This window comes from Xenopus laevis, chromosome 2S, assembly GCF_017654675.1.
Source record: "Xenopus laevis strain J_2021 chromosome 2S, Xenopus_laevis_v10.1, whole genome shotgun sequence".
Classification (NCBI taxonomy): Eukaryota; Metazoa; Chordata; class Amphibia; order Anura; family Pipidae; genus Xenopus; species Xenopus laevis.
Genome location: NC_054374.1, coordinates 63381322 through 63397681, shown reverse-complemented (window position 1 = coordinate 63397681; position 16360 = coordinate 63381322). Strand labels below are relative to the sequence as shown.

The 16360-nt window shown below is 38.6% G+C and overlaps 1 protein-coding gene across 7 annotated transcripts in view; it reads right to left on the bottom strand.

Moving 5' to 3' along the window:
- srgap2.S (SLIT-ROBO Rho GTPase activating protein 2 S homeolog) overlaps positions 1-16360 on the bottom strand; it is a 113004-nt gene that overhangs the window by 95966 nt on the left and 678 nt on the right. Inside the window, exons 1-2 of one of the 7 annotated variants that reach the window (XM_018249381.2) lie at positions 16192-16345; positions 12848-13294 (exon numbers count right to left, since the gene is read on the bottom strand). In XM_018249381.2, the coding sequence (XP_018104870.1) occupies positions 12848-12914 (67 nt within the window). In that variant the 5' untranslated portion in view covers positions 12915-13294; positions 16192-16345. Of the gene's footprint in view, positions 1-12847; positions 13295-13667; positions 13812-14309; positions 14460-14658; positions 14997-15937; positions 16083-16191; positions 16346-16360 lie in introns of those variants that run through there. The other 6 variants (XM_018249382.2, XM_018249383.2, XM_018249385.2 and 3 more) reach the window with 6 other exon arrangements.

Below are 16360 nucleotides of genomic sequence, written 5' to 3'. Positions count from 1 at the left end.
ATATCTATATTAGTTTTCCTATACCCCATGGTAAATAGCATTCCCATCATTCTGAGCTTTCTGGATAACAGGTTTTCAGACAATGAATCCAAACCTGAACGTTTTTTTATGAACACTAGGACTATGTTAGTGTTAAGCTGGACATAGACGCAAATATATATTCATACGAATTTTTGGACCATGTGTGGATCATCCCGACATTTTTCGTACCGGACAGGTTTAAAGATTTCTGTTAGCTACAACAGAACATCGTCCGATTTGTTCTTTTACTACTTTATTTAATCTGAATGGTTAGTGGCAGGTCAGGAGATAGGAACATCTGATCGTTAGTTGGGTACAAGGCTAAAATCTGCACATCTATGGCCAATTTAAGGGCTATGGCACAAGTGGTCAAAATGGGTAGAATGAAGACAAATGTATGAGAATCCGGTTTGTAATTTTTAGAAAGCAGGAAAACTTTAAGGCAAATAATACCCCCATGGTTAAAGCAGCTGTAGGGATTGGGAATTACTGTACAGACATTTCTCACTTGTTTCGTTTACATTGCAATGAAGACACATGGTGAGGTTCAGTCACCCACAAAGAGGAACAACTATAGCTTGGTTATTATTAGAGCAGAAATCCAGTACAGTCTCAGAGCAGATACACTGTGAATTCTGGCATAGCAATGTATAGATACCAGGCAGTCAAAGAGCAATACTATTTATGACCACCTGAGTTGTGCTTTAAGACAATAGCAGATGGAACAGTCATGGATGACATAAATGTCTGAAATGACGTCATTGCCTGCAATGTAAATTTATGTAGGCAAGTTATTCAAATTCCACGAAAATGTCCACCAATACCTGTTTTCAAATGACACAGTTTGAATGACAAGGGATTTCTGATGGTTTCTCTCGCACAATTTAACAGGGACATTAAAACAAGTCTGTTACTGCCCTAAAAGGTAATGTATTCAAAGCCAGGCATTATGGCAGCTCCGAAACATAAGGGATTAATCCACAGTCACACTTGTGCTTTCAAATAACAGACATTCGCCAAGCTTTGCTGTCAACTCTCTGAACGGTTATTGATTTATACTGATGCTCTCCGACAAAGCTTTACTCTTCAATACATGATATTAATGTATCGAACTCTATCAATAACTAATGAAATGTAATGTTAAGGCGTGAAGCTTTATGCTTTATTTATACAGCACCAACATATTCCACTGCACATTACAGAGATTTTATACTTTTATTCCCAGGTGTGTCTGGCCAGGAGCTTGCAATCTCAAGCAGTCAAACACATTCAGGCAAAATAACATAGGTATCGGCGTTCATAAATAAATCAAGTAAAAAAAAAAAAAAATCTTTTGATAAAAAGCACAGTTGATCAAGCAATGCAACAGAGCAAAACAGAAACAATAGATACCTGCTTTGAGCACTTTACTACTGGAATCCATTAAAAATAACAACAATGAGCAAAGTTAAAAAAAAAAAAAAAAATATATAAGAAAATGTGGTGTCCCTATGATTTTGTTTGGTTAGCAAACAAAAGAAGGTGATTTGTGGGCAGATTTACATTAGAATGAGAATGTAACAAAACTGAAAATGTTAAGCCTCGGACCATGCAGATTCCATGGAGGACCACACTGGGGCCCATGAGAGTCCTACTGTACAATCTTGATAACTAAGCCGATATCAAACAGAAGCTCTACAAGCCTATGGGGGATGAATTTGGTTGTTCTGGCTGAACATGTTTGACTTGCTAGAAAACAAGCAAATTTCCCATATCCCATGTCTGGGTCTATTTTCTGACTTTTTACTTTTAGGTACAAAAGAAACTATGTTTAATGGAAGAAAAAAAAACCTTTCAAATGCTTCTGCAAAATTCTTTGTAATCAGATGCAGGCATTTACATATTCCAAAATGCAATTTAAATGTTAGTTCTTGGCAATGTTTGGAATCTCAGAATCTTAGTATTGGGTGGGATCCTCATACCAAAGCCAAATGAGAAGCATATAGAGCAAACTCAGCACTTGAATATGTTCAGGCAGCTTGGTATGTATAACATGTGCAGGAAAACGTGCCTCCCTTGATCCAACTGACAGTCCATGGCCAAATGAAGAGCGAGGTGTTTATCTGAGGGGTTATTGACCCTCTTTACATTGCCTAACTATGAACTCCACTCCCTTTGATAAAGAATTGGTTTACAGACAAAAGGTTCAATGTCAAAATGAGTCTTTAACGATGGGGGGGGGGATTCATTTCACTATATCAGATTTCTAGGAAAGCTTAAGATAAAAGTTTAACATTTCAGTAATCATAAGGGGATGGTGCACATTTATCCAGTTACATGTATAAGCTTCTTATGGTAATGGAACAATGAATATGGAAATATGCAGAATACAAAGAACATTCCTTTATAAACTAATATTACAGGTCTCCGAACACATCAGCAAAAAGCAATGTCAGACACATATAAGGCACATATATTTTTCTCAGAGAAAATCAATACACACAGGCACACACAGTCACTGCTGCCATCTCACTCTAAAGATAATGACACATGGTGCATTTTGTCACGGTCGCAAAACTCCAGAAAAATTGTCTTCATGTGCACTTTTCAGCGTTTACTAGATGTGAGTGTTTTAGCAGATGCAATTCTCAGTATTCCCCATGGCATATTATTTTCAGCTGGTTTGTAGCTGTGACATTACGATTATAATTACCATTAAGCATGATGGGAAGTGGTTACTGGTGGGTATTTACTCCCCAAAATCTACCTAAATAAGCTCAATGGACAGGGCTGTCTTTATCACTGTATTGAGTATTTAATTTATTTTTTTTCTATGTAATCTGCTTGTTCAATTTTTGCAACCATTTATTGCACAATGATGCAGAACATGTGTTAATAACAATAACAACTGTTGTGAACAAAGATGAACACTGTGACCAGGGAGAAAGTGGTTAATGGATAAGCTGATTCAACAAACACCAGTGTGTTTGAAACACACACACACCAAAGTTCATGAAGTTTGATGATCAGTTACATTATATGCAATAATAGCTTAATAAAGCACTAAAACAAGATATCCATCATATCTTTTAAGTGGCAAGTACACAAAGAGTCCGATATGCAGCAAAGTACACAAAGTTACCGTGTTTGCCACTTTTGCTTGTGACTTACTACAGCTCACTATACTATGGGTTTACACTGCCAGAGGTATGTCCAAGTGCATTTTGAGAAAAACTTGTTTTCCCATGACAGTATACCTTTCAACCGGCACATGCTTAGCAGCTTGGCTGCACTATGTATAAACTGACTAATCAATAGGTCTGCTCCCATGCAAAAGGCAGAAAACTAATCATACATATAGTATGATTGTTACAAACAACAAAGTCCTACCTCATAGTGCTTACAAATCCTGTTTTGTGGCACAGGTAAGGGTCGGCCCAAGGCCACAAGAAGCAGACACAGAATTCAGTCATAACATTTAGAAGTCCGTAATGTGCCAATAGCCCCTTTTGCCATGTACTTTCTCCCAAAGAGAATTTGATTGGCCTATTTTTTCTAACAGAGAAATCAATTAACCCTTATGTTTGTGGCAAATCCTGCATTTCAATGGGGAACTCTGCATTCAACCCTACGGATAAACTTGGTACGGTTGATCTTGAGCATAGCCAGACTCATATTTAGGGGGTTATTTACTAAACTCCGGATGCAAAAATCCAGGACAAATTTTTCTAAATTTATTATACCCTGAGGATGGATAAGTCCAAATCAGAAAATCCGGCATCTCTGACCTTTCAAGGTTGCATATAAGTCAATGGGAGAAGTCCCAATGATTTTCTGATGTGCGCTGGGTTTCGTGCAATACCCCGAAGTGAACAATATGAACAAATCGTAAAACATATTTCAGTATACACTTTCAAGCCAAGAATATATAATTATATGTGCAATCACAACCAGCCCTCATGGACCCCAGTCAGTCCAGACCTGCTCCCCAAAAAGAAACATAATTCTGCAGGGTCCTTTGTTTGCACATGCATGTCGCGTCCTTTGTGCGTGCATGCATGTCGCGCCTTTTCAGCACGCAGCCACGTTGCATCTTTTGCATGCTTGTCTTTTGCTCATTCGTGGGGGCGGCAAGCTGGAGGTGCGGAGGGGGCCCCTGGGGACTGTCGGGAGGGGGGCCCTGTGACAGCAGCCCCGGTGGGCCCCAGGCCCCCCAGTCCGACCCTGAACCTTACTATAAAGTGCAATAATTGTGCCGGATTATACCGAATATAAGGTACTATTGTGATTCCCTTAGCACAAAAAAAAGTAGACACTGGCCCACAATTCAAACAGAGGAGAAGCCCCTTGTGTTTACAGAGTCACCGTGTGACTGAAGAATCAACAACATTTAGGTTGCACCCCCCCCCCCCTAGTAAGGGCACTAAAGTTTTCTATTTCAACAGCCTAATAGGATTGTAGTAACTTCCCAGCACAAACTGGCCTACAAACCAGCCAACTTCAGGGAGCAGTACTTAACTGCAAACCTCATCCTAACAAAATAGTATACTAATCCTTTATACTAATTCCTTAAAGAATATACCAATACCTGCTTGACTGGAATGAATTATCCACAAAGCTCTGAAATACAGCAAAGTAATTAGCCAGTGTTATGTTTTAACAAACAATTCTTCAGTTTTGACTGTTATGTGTTTTTTTTTTACAGTACTATGTGACATTAATTGACGTAGCATGAACCTTTTTTACGTTCTTTTTAAGCAGTCTTAAGAAGAAGGAAAGGTATAATCCACTGGGGTGCGGCAAAATGTTAGGCACCCCCCCCCCAGGATTATAATCACTTACCACGGCCAGTGCTCCTGACAGTACTACACTAGCATCAACACACACATATGTAGTAGAGTGAAAAGCCATTTTCTGCTTCAAAGTTCAGCTTTTCGTTGCACATGGAAGATGGAATAACAGCCGCAAGAGACATGGCACTCCTAGCAAAGTACTATAGGCTGGGACAGTGAACAGAAGCGTCAGCTAAGGCCTAAAGTAAACCATTATATTCAGTGGGGCGGCTAACAAATTTGCAACCCACAATGACCTTTCCTTCTCCTTTAAGGCAGGATTACAATTTATTCAGGAAAGTCCCAAACATTACAGGCAATGCATCCCATGCCTGTAAAGAGTCAAAAACAATAAATATGTTCATTTACACAGCATCATATCTTAATAAAAGCTGTATTATATGATGCTGTGTGTTTATTTTCAGATGTCTCATGACCAGATAAGGATAACAAAAGGAACATTTCTCCTCCTAACATGTTAAAAATCTTTAAAAGGATACGGTCATGGGAAAACGCATCAGTTAATAGTGCTGCTCCAGCAAAATTCTGAAAAAGACGCCGGAGCTAAGCACACACAGTGATTCGTTTTCCGAAGTGTGCTTAGCACCGGCGATTTTTCATTTTAGCCAGCGCAAGAGTGAGGGAAGGCGATCAGGGAGATTGGTCGCCGCAAAGATGAGGCGATTAGTCGCCAGGCGACTAAATCTCGCCGAAATGCCCAGTGTGACCTTACGCTTACTGCGTGGCAAAAAAGTGCCCAGGGGAAATTCTGAATCAGAGGTGATGACAGTTACAGTAACATAAGTTTATTTTATTTACAAACTGTTCCATACAATACCAGCATCCATTGAACATTTTTCATTTGGAAATGGATAGCAATATCATTATCAAGCTATTTCCAATATTGCAAATGCACAAGAATGAGCTAAATGATATTCTATGTAAGGTTCAGAAAAAAAAAAAACCAAACAGGGTAAAGGAGTATTGTGTGAAAGAAGGAAACTGAATAGATGCAGTTATTTAGGCAGAGTGCCAAAATAAATAAATTATAACCCATTCTCAGGGCTTTCATTTGTAAACTGTGCAGCTGGGAAGATGCTCAGTCTGATTTGGAGAGAGGATAATGAAGAAGCAGAGGACAGTTTCATGAAAGAGGAATTAAATAGTTGGATTTAACACACACAAAAAAAAAAGGAAAATATGGCATTTTGCTAAATGGTGACAAAAAGGGTGTGGGGACTTCTTAAATGATGCAACTGGATTCTCATCATGGTCTGGACAGATTGTAAAAAGAAAAAAACCACCAGACTCCTTTAATACATGGTCCATGCCATCTTTTATTCTGCGCCTTCTCTTTGTATATTACACAGGCAACCGTTATCTTCTTCCAAAAGGAAAAAAAAATCTCTCACTGGCTCCTAGAAGTCTGTGTGGCTCTTAAACTTTGGTACACTTTTTTTTGACCACTGGTAGGTATACTGCATGTAGCAAATTTCCAATTCAGTTTTTGGACTTCATTCAATATAGTGAAAACATGTGTTGGTGATGCTCCAGAAGGAGCAACATGTCTACTTTAATTCTGCTTTAACAGTTTTACAAAACATTATAAGCAACAATTCCAGAACTGCTAAAAAGACTACTCTTACTGAACCAACTTATGAAATATGATAAATGTTAAATATTGAATATATGAGCCATGGCTGATTAATCCATGGTACTGTAAACAGTAGTCGAAAAAAAAGGAGGAACACCACATTCTACATGCTACCAATTCATTTAAACAGCTTTGTATAACTGTAGTGATATAGTGCAACTTATAAGTGAAAGTGGGTACTTAAAGGACAAAAAAAAAAATTATTTAATCATTAAAATTTACAATGTGTTTGCATGGCGTAAAATTTATTTTACACAGCTTCTTACACCGTTATCTGGCAAATTTAGTTTTACAGAGCATAATAAATATGCCCCTACATCTGCACCAGGTCTAGTAACCTATAGCAACCAACATTATTTCTCAAACACGTGACCAGTAAAATGATAGCTTTTGCTAGACCTAGGGAAAACGTTGAACTTATATTACATTACCCAATAAGTATAACTATGAGATTAAGTGATAATGTGTTTAAGTGAAAAAATAAACATTGCTGAATAAGAGAGAAGGATTTAAAAAAAGCAGAGAGGGATGCACCGTATTTATTAGTGTATACATCAGCCAGTGGCAAGTCTACACCCTACCCATCAGAATTTGAATGGGGAGCAGTGTTCATGATTCTGGGTGCGGCTGGTAACATCCTAAAGTTGGGTGTAATAGTATTATTCTAACACATACGCTGCCAAAACAGACTCACCCTGTTTCAATGCATTTTGGGAGCAGAGATTTTTCTTCTCTCCCTAGATAACGCAGCAGCAATTATATTAGAAACTTACTATGCATGAAGAATACTTTCTCTTGTACCCTCTCTTGTACACAAACCGCAAATAATACATTGAAAAACTAACAAGACAGAAGAATAATGGTTTACAGGCCTGTAAAGATATTTCTTTTCATCTTAATTAACGTTTCAAAGATGAACATTACAAAAAAAAGATGCCCTCCAGGTGTCCAGACACTACAACAAACCCCATAAAGAGAAGCCTAGCCATATTATCCAAATCCCTCATCTTCTGTAAAAAACCTCTTTGAAGTGTGCTTGGAAGGAGGAGTATGGGGTGGCAGTGGTGCTGGGAATATCACCAAGGAAAAATGCACAGCTTTAAGTAATGTCTCAACACTTTACAAATCATCATCCCAGTTAGAATATTTGTCTTTAAACATAAGCATTTCTAAAATAACAGGACGTTTAAAATATTCCTTCCAGAATATTCCTACTTTAACTGGATGAGGCTGTAAGAGCTGAATCTCACAAGAATCAAACCTGTTTGTCAAGTTTAGCTCAAGAAATAAACATTGTTTTAATCACCATTTTTGCGATTTAAACATATATTATGTTCAGCAAAAGCTTTTCATAGAACTCATTTTAAACATGAGGCATACTACCCGTCTAAAGGGGACCCGTCACCCAAAAATATTATTCCAAATCACATTATTCAAGCGAAATAAACTTTAATTACACTATATAAATTATGTGAATCTTGTTTCCTTCGCTCTGAGAATTCATAATTATAGCAAATAGGCAGGTGCCATTTTGTGGGCAGTGTTATTAAGGAAAGCCTTGGATCATCTTAAAATCTTGTTTGTGCACCAGAAGGGGGGACCTGGTGTCCATCCCCATGCACTGGCTACACAATTAAATGGTGAAGAGAGAGGGGGAATGTGGGGAGAGCAGTGATATCTAGTAGGTGCTTAATGGAAAGTTAAAGTAATTGCCTGCCCCGCCTCTATGCCTCCAGCATCCCTTTAATAATGTTAAGTGTCATCCTTAAAGTGGACCTGTCACCCAGAGATAATAAGCTCTATATTAAAAGTCTTTTTCAAATTGAACATGAAATGCAAATTCATTTTATTATTAAAGCCTTCATAGCGGCTGTAAACTAAACTGTAAAAATTTCAGCTGTCAATCAAGTATTGCCTGCCCCTCCTCTATGCCTAAGGCATAGAGGTGGGGCAAGCAATTACTTTCACTTTCCATTCAGCACTTACTAGATGTAACTGCTCTCCACACATCCCCCTCTCTCTTTACCATGTACTTGTTTAACCAGTGTATGGGGATGGACATCAGGTCCCCCATTCTGGTGCACAAACAAGATTTTGAGATGATGCAAGGTTTGCCTAAATAACAGTGTCCACAAAATGTCTCCTGCCTGTGTGCTATAATTATGAGTTCCCAGGTGAGATTTTTCATTTTGTGCACACTGATGATGTAGCCCCGTTTCATATTTTTCCATGTGTGAATTGATGTGTAACATACAGTGGGACAATCTAGCCGAGAGTGAAAAGACATAGCCATCAAGTTAAACCCTTTGCTGAAATGAAAAGGATTTATGCTGGTTTAGCTCACAGCAAGCGCAGTTATGCCTTATTATCAAAGAAAACATGTCAATAAGTAAAAAAGTAAGAATATTTTTTAATTGTCAGACACTAAAATGCCATTGCCATGCTTTGGATCATTGTGGCCAATAGGTGTCCAGATTATAGAAGCCATACCTGTAATTTATAAAGATTATAAAAAAAAAAAAAGTGTGCCTCCTGTTGATATCTAAAAAAAATGGCAATCTTAAGAATACATTTTGTCAATTTTTATTAGTCTGCCAATGCTATACCCTTCAGCAGGCACAGCATGTGTTTTGTTTTTTTGTTTTTTTAAACTGCCGCTTAAAAGTGGTCGTTTTTTAAACTGTATTTCTTGAGCTAAACAAGTTAAATTAACTCTAATCCAGGTTAGGTCCTCATGAGGCAAAGTACCAGCACAAAGATAAGCTCCCTTATGCAACCCAGGAGGGGGGGGCGGGATTCATAAAAGTATAAAAGTGACAAACACAAATTTGGTGTAAAGATATACTTTTTATCCCCAACCTATGCCAAAACAAATTTCTTTGTGAAAAAGTTAGCATTAAACTGGCAAACTGCTTTATTTCATCTTGCTGAATTTTTAATTTTTGACACCAGGACAATGTTGGTAATATTAGCAACAAAAAATTGCAACAACTGGTTATAATCTAGCATAAACTGCACTCCAAATCTGTATTGAGAAATTTGGTACTCCAAATTATGTTCTGTAACTACAATTTAGCTTCAAGGGGTAAAGTGGAGCTTCCTTGTAAAATGAAATTGAGCTTTTTGTGAAGCTGATATTCTTTGAACTACAATAATATTTCTTTCCCCAATATTAGTTTAGTTCTCTTTTGTGAACTCTCCCCACTAACAAAAGATTCACAACAAAGGGAGAAGGGAGGGGATTGTAAACTGGTAATATAAATACCTACCTTGCAATGACAAAACATGGAATAACTTCAGTTTCCCTGTTTGACATTTAGCAAAAGAAATAAAAAAGATTTTTTTTTTTTTAGTTTAAACAATAGGCAACAAGAATGTTTGGCATAAACCCAAATGACATTTAAAAAGGGGAAATATTGCCTTTTTAGGGTGGTGACGTGCTAATATTCGGGGAGATTAGTCGCCCAGCGACAAATTGCCTGTTCTTCAGGCGACTATTCTCCACTAAATGCCTTCCCACTGGCTGGAATGTAAATTGCCATCAGGGTGTCACTCAGAACGTTTAGATTTTCCCAAGTCGCCGAAAACTTCAGACGACTTCGGAAAATGAATTGTTCCGAGTGCCATCTCGCCGTCGATTTACATTCTAGCGAGCAGGAAGAGCCGATTTGTCGATGGGCGACTAATCTCCCCGAATCATAGCGTGTTTCACCACCCTTAAAGATCTGAGCTGACACTGAGATAGCATTTGAATTTTTTTCTCCTTACATCTCTAGAAGAACTCTTTCAATGTAAATATAAACTACCATTACATATGTATTGCTCCCTAATGTAATGACCTTACGAGCTATTCCCTATTTCAGTGAATGAGTATTTTGTAATATGACTATTGTTTCAGGGTTTTTTCAATTGCTGTGCAGAACGCAAAGCATAACAAAAATATGTAGCATCTGTACTGGCATGAGTAAAAGCAAATGTCTTTATATCATAACAGGAAGTGAAGGGTAGCAAATAAAGTAAATCCCCAAGATGATTTTCATCCAAGACAGAAAAAAATGCAATTTTAAATCATACTTAAAAGTAGGAAATATGACCAATTTATAAAGCAACCTTCACCATTCACCAAAATAAAGGCCATACACGGGCAGGTTTAACTGTGTTAAACGACAGATTTTAGCATGATACGATAAAATCATCTACTTATCGTTACACTAGGGGTGCAAATGATAGTAACATTCTGACAAAATTGTCCTAGAAGTCGATTGGACAGCTTTAAAATTTGTCATTGTGCAACGATGTGGTCAGTAGATGGTACAGTCAGATAATCATCATCACTGCTCATGCCTTTTGCGAAAGTAAACAAAGGGACAGACAGCCATCACTTAATATATGTGAGATCTTTCAGCCTGCATGACAAAGATACAACAAAGTCTCCTCATATATCGTTGATGGGCGGATAGTTCAATCTAGCGATTGGATCGTTCACAGAGCGTCGACTAAATCAGTCCATGTATGGCCAGCTTTGGTGAATGAAACCCACTAAAGCTGAGCAGACACAGCAAAATCATTGAAAACAAATAGATCTTTGCCTGATTTGGCCATCTACAAGCTGAGCTAGACTGAGCTTATGTGATCTTTTAGGAGATATGTAGGGAAAATCCCCCATCAATGAAATGATGCATTCCTCGCCTCCTAGGATGCTTTAACCTGCCCAATAGATATATGGACACTTTCAACCAGATATTTGTTGGGTAGGCACCATATATAGGCCAATAAAATGCAAATTCAGTCCCTCCAGAACAACTTGTCTATGGCCAACTTAAAATTAAAAAAACAGTTTCCCCCACTGAAGGTGCAGGATAATGGTGCTTCCTTCCAATGTAAGGGATAGAGTACTAGACATGGGACACATTTTGTGAAAAAAATGAACATTTTTTCATTGCATCTGAAGTGCAGGAAACTATTTTTAAAGAACAGATGCCCTTTAAGCCAATACCAGACCCTCCTAATGAATACCAGGAGGTCTGTACAAACAATTCCAATTGTTTTGCTGTCCTTGTATTGTTTTAAGAAGCTTACTGATGCAGCAAAACATAATTCAATGGTAACACCTCAATAAAGCTAAATTGTTGTATTGTTGAAAATTTATTTTAGTTACTGTTTCATACCTTTGACATCAGAAAACCAAAGTTATCTGTATCTATTCCAATTAATATTCAACCAAATGATGAATCCACAAAAGATTTGGCCAGATGCAAAAGTGAATCAAACCCCTCAATTACATAGCTAGTTTGCAAAATCTCCCACACAAAAATTAGCAAAAAATTAGTTGTCCAGTCTAACGTCATGTGATGTCAAAGTTTCACATCTGGTTTAGCGGGACACTCGGGATTCAGCCAAATCCTGCAGAAAAGGCTCATATTTGGCCAATCTGGGATCTTGGGTATCCAAGATCTAATTTTATTATTTTGAGGTTATGAACAACAACAGAATGTAAGCGATCTCTAAACTCACAATTCTAAATGTATATGATTGAAATGGTTTTCTCGAACAAGTACAAGTATGTGGAATATCCATCACTGTTCATCAACAAGCAAAAACACAACAGCACCTTAATGTTGATGTCACAAGAGCACGTTCTAAACCACACCTTGTATACCCTTCTACATCCAGTATATCCATTTATATTTCTAATGCACATTCACAGGGACACAGACAATAACTAATAATATCTCCATAACAAGGGATGATGTCAGCTATTCTTACCATCTCCTTACAGAGATATGATTGCATCACCTTTGAGTTTAGGAATCACTGCCAGCCAAGTTTATTCAAGTTATTAAACGCTTACTTCATGAATTGCATCTTCATTGCTATAGGAATATAGATTGAAAAATACCCCTCTCTATGTATTTATGTCTCCAACACATTAGGCTGTAATCCTGTTTGCTTAATATTATTACACTGAGATGAAAAAAAAACAAAAACTTGTTGTCATGAAGTGGTGGGGTGTGTGTTTGGGGGGAGAAGGGGGTGGAAATACTGCAAGCTCTTGCTGAACAATACAGTTAGACTATACCACAGGAACATGCTGGATTGCAAGCGGACTGCTAAATAATTCAGCTTTAACTCGCTTTAACAAAGGGTTAATGCTAGGTTATAACCCAGTTACTGCATAAAAATCCCTCTAAGCATTCTGAAGGCTCCACTGACTAACATACCACAGCCCAGCCCTTTCAAACACACACAGAAATCCACTGCAAATCTCCATCAAATATTTCTCTTTAAACCAAAAACACAACCCCTGAAATCAATAACTAAGCAATTCAGTTAATGGAGATGTACATAAAAAAGACAATACCTTTCACTTGGGTATCATACTCAGCGATGATCTCTTTATCCTTTTTAAATTTCGCTGGCGATGTCATTTTCCTAGCTTGGTTGCTACAATCCTGGGCTTGGCAATCAGATTTGGCGAATGCTAATGAATATGCTTTAGTCGGTGATTATTCCGTTTGTCAGTCCATGGAGAAGCTGAGATCAGAAGAGGGTAAGAGGTGGTGCAGCTCCTCCAGGCGACATGCAGATCCCCAAAGACCAAGGGATAGTGATTGCAGATTTGAGATTATTCCCTGCACCAAATCCTGAGCAGCAGTCCTGACTCCTGCAGTCCCCTCTTGAATACAGACATTAACAGCACAGAGTGTTAAGTCCTTCCCCAAATCAACTGCATGGTTCTCTTCACCTCCTCCAATGATCTCACACAGAAAGAGAATCAAATGTTCTCAGGCGGGGGAAAGCGAAGCTTCTGAAGCGAAAAATGCAACAGGGCAATATATTAAAACATATGTTATGTATATTTTCAAACGCTATCAGAATGTGTCAGTTTACAAGCCTAGCTAATAAAAAATAAAATATCAAGCTAAAGAAAGTAAAGACCACAGCTGTTAAGCAACCCTCTTCCCTACTGCTCCCGGTATTCCTCAACCAGCTCTGCTACATAGGTGATGCTGGGAGTTGCAGTTTAGCAACAATTGAAATGAAATGCCAAAGTCTTCGTGTCCTTTAGAAGTGTATTTATAAAATGAACAGAGAAAATAAAATCTCTTCTTTACCAAAAGATTTGTTGCACTTGCATTTCACACCAGTAAATAAAACCTCTGCAGGGCAACATTTCTTACCCTGGTTATAATTTCCACTGGGTGCTTTCTTTTATGATCCATTACATTGTATCTTGTACAAACAAACTGCATTCCTTTGTTGACAGGCTAAAATATACATGTAGAGAACATGAGTTGTTGGTCAGAAAGCTGCTGAACCCAAGTGAAGCAGTCACATGCCTTCCTTTACACAACGTAAGAACATTTATACACACACACACACACACACACACACACTGCAAGCCTGCCTTTGAAGAGAACAATGCAGGAAAACATATTCCTGCAGTGAAGATTTTTTTGGCAGAGCCAGCATATCCGTGCAGGAAGCTCTAAATTTTATATCCTGCTTAATGTTTCCAAAATAGCTCTGTTTTGCTGGTTGTACAAGCAAAGTTTGGTCGGGCAGCTTGGCAGATATTGGTTAGAATGCCTGACCAAGGTAATGTGTGTCAGCTAGTGTTCAGTTTGGACAGGTCATTCTGTGAACCAATCAAACTGAAATTTGCCAATATTTGGAGGAGAGCAAGTGCAGATGAGGAAATGAAAGAAGTCAAAATTCCAACTTACTTCCGGTCACATGCAAAAGAGCAGAAATACAGTCATGCGTGACCACAACAGACAATACTGCCCATTCAGCCTTATGCTGACACCGTGCTTGCCCACCTTTAAAGTAATGACAGATGAACCATTTGTCGCAGCAACAAAACACATCGCCTGTCAATCCTCTTATTCCTGCGTTTCTAGCTGTTTATACAGTACAATACCCAGTAGCATCCAAAAGCTATCAGAATTCCGGATATAAAGCAAAAACTTTTGGTCCCTGGAACAGTACAAAGGAAGAAAACAAGATAAGGAAATGGTAAGAGAGAAGAGAAAGGAAAAACCAAACAGAAGAGAGAGAGAATGACTTAGGGCAGGTATATCTAATACAAGTAATTCTAAAATTACGGCAGGGTTATTAGAGAATGATAGGGGTGCCCAAAACGTCAATCACAGTCTACCAGCTGATTACCTTAAAGTTCCTGGCAGAAAAAATTGTCTCACGGAAGCGTCGAATTTCGGCACATTGGCGTATTGGGGGTATTTATACATGGAATTGCCTCTGTGCCATCCTGCTATTAGTTCTTAAGGTAGATCTCATGATGGCAAGAGTAGATTGCAAGGTGACAAAGTCTGGGCACCACTGATTTAGGGTCTGACAAAAAGTTAAAGGAAGGGGGTTGGATTGTGCCAGAAAGGAAAGCCATTCCATCCTTCTACACTTCAAAAGGGTAGAGGGACCAGATAACGAGACAGGAAATTGGATTCTAGAACTTGCAATCAAGAGTGAATTTGTTATTGCAAGGTAAACCAATTAACATATACACCCCCCTCCCATACTGCATGATTAACAACTACCAATCAGGGCAATGCATCACATATTTGGACTTTTACACCTGGATGAATGTTAAAAGCAACATGGGAACTGGCCTAATGATAGCAACGAGGATGTTTCCAACTCATGACTGCTCTTCTCTGGAATCACAGTCCCTGTCTCTAGTTTACGGTCATCGTCCACTGGACCTGATGCATCTGTACACAGAGCACAGGGTAGAAATCTTTTAAAATCCAGTTCTTATTAAAACTACAACTGCCAACATCAACAGTTATCCTTCCATAGATGAAAGACCGAAAATACCTGCTGTCCGGGACACAGGGATATCATTAGGGATTGCCAGTTAAGACGAGTCACAGGGTTGAAAATCAGGTTTTCATTTTTTTTTTCCTTGACTTTGATAAAAATGCATTTAGCATAATTTTCAACAACCAGGCATCAAACCCAACTGTGAAGCAGGATAAACAGAAGAATCTGTCCATGTACTAGGCAAGTTATAAATTGCTTTGAGAATTAAGCTACTTTTGTTTTTAAGTAAGTCACCCATGTCTGAAAGAGAAGGATGTTCAGATTATAAAGATTCAGCATTGCTGAAATCATGGATCATTTGATCACCAAGGGAAGTGTTTCTTTAAAGTCATCTCTACTCTTCTTCAATATATTGAGTGTGACATTGCATGGGTTAGAATGCACTCTGTGATCTGTACACGTGTGTTTTTCAGCAGATTTCTAATGAAAAAAAATTAAATTAAATTCAAGAAATAGAAGTGTGGCGCTCTACGGCTGCTAGGAAAAGTATTCTTTTGTTCTGCATAACTTGCACGTGGATCTTCCAAATACGGCTTCCAGTGACATACTACAGCTCCCAGCATCCCCAAGTAGCCAGTATGAGATGGATACGCGTTTAATGTATTACCAAAACAGAGGTGCATCCCAAGCTGAGGATCTACGCAAACGCAAAGGACAAACTAGCACCGGATGTCTGGATTTATGGATCAAGCCTTCTTTATCTTCAGTCCCGTGAAGGGCCCCCGGCTCGCTCACACTGCATTCCCTCACTGCATGTGATGCTCTGTCTCAGGGGACCCGACACACCCCGTTTAAACCTTATTTATTTCTGCCAGTTATCCTATATAATAGGTTGCGCCGCAGATAAAAGGCGCATTTTACCTTAAACCAGCTGAATGTGTTGTTTTCCCCCAAGCCCTGCTGCTCCCTGCATCCTCACCGACATCCCCTGCAATCCATATAAATCGCAGACAAGGATCTCCTTTTGCAACTACTATTCCCTATGGAATAGTTTAAACCCCACCTACTTTGTAAGCTTATAACCAATGGC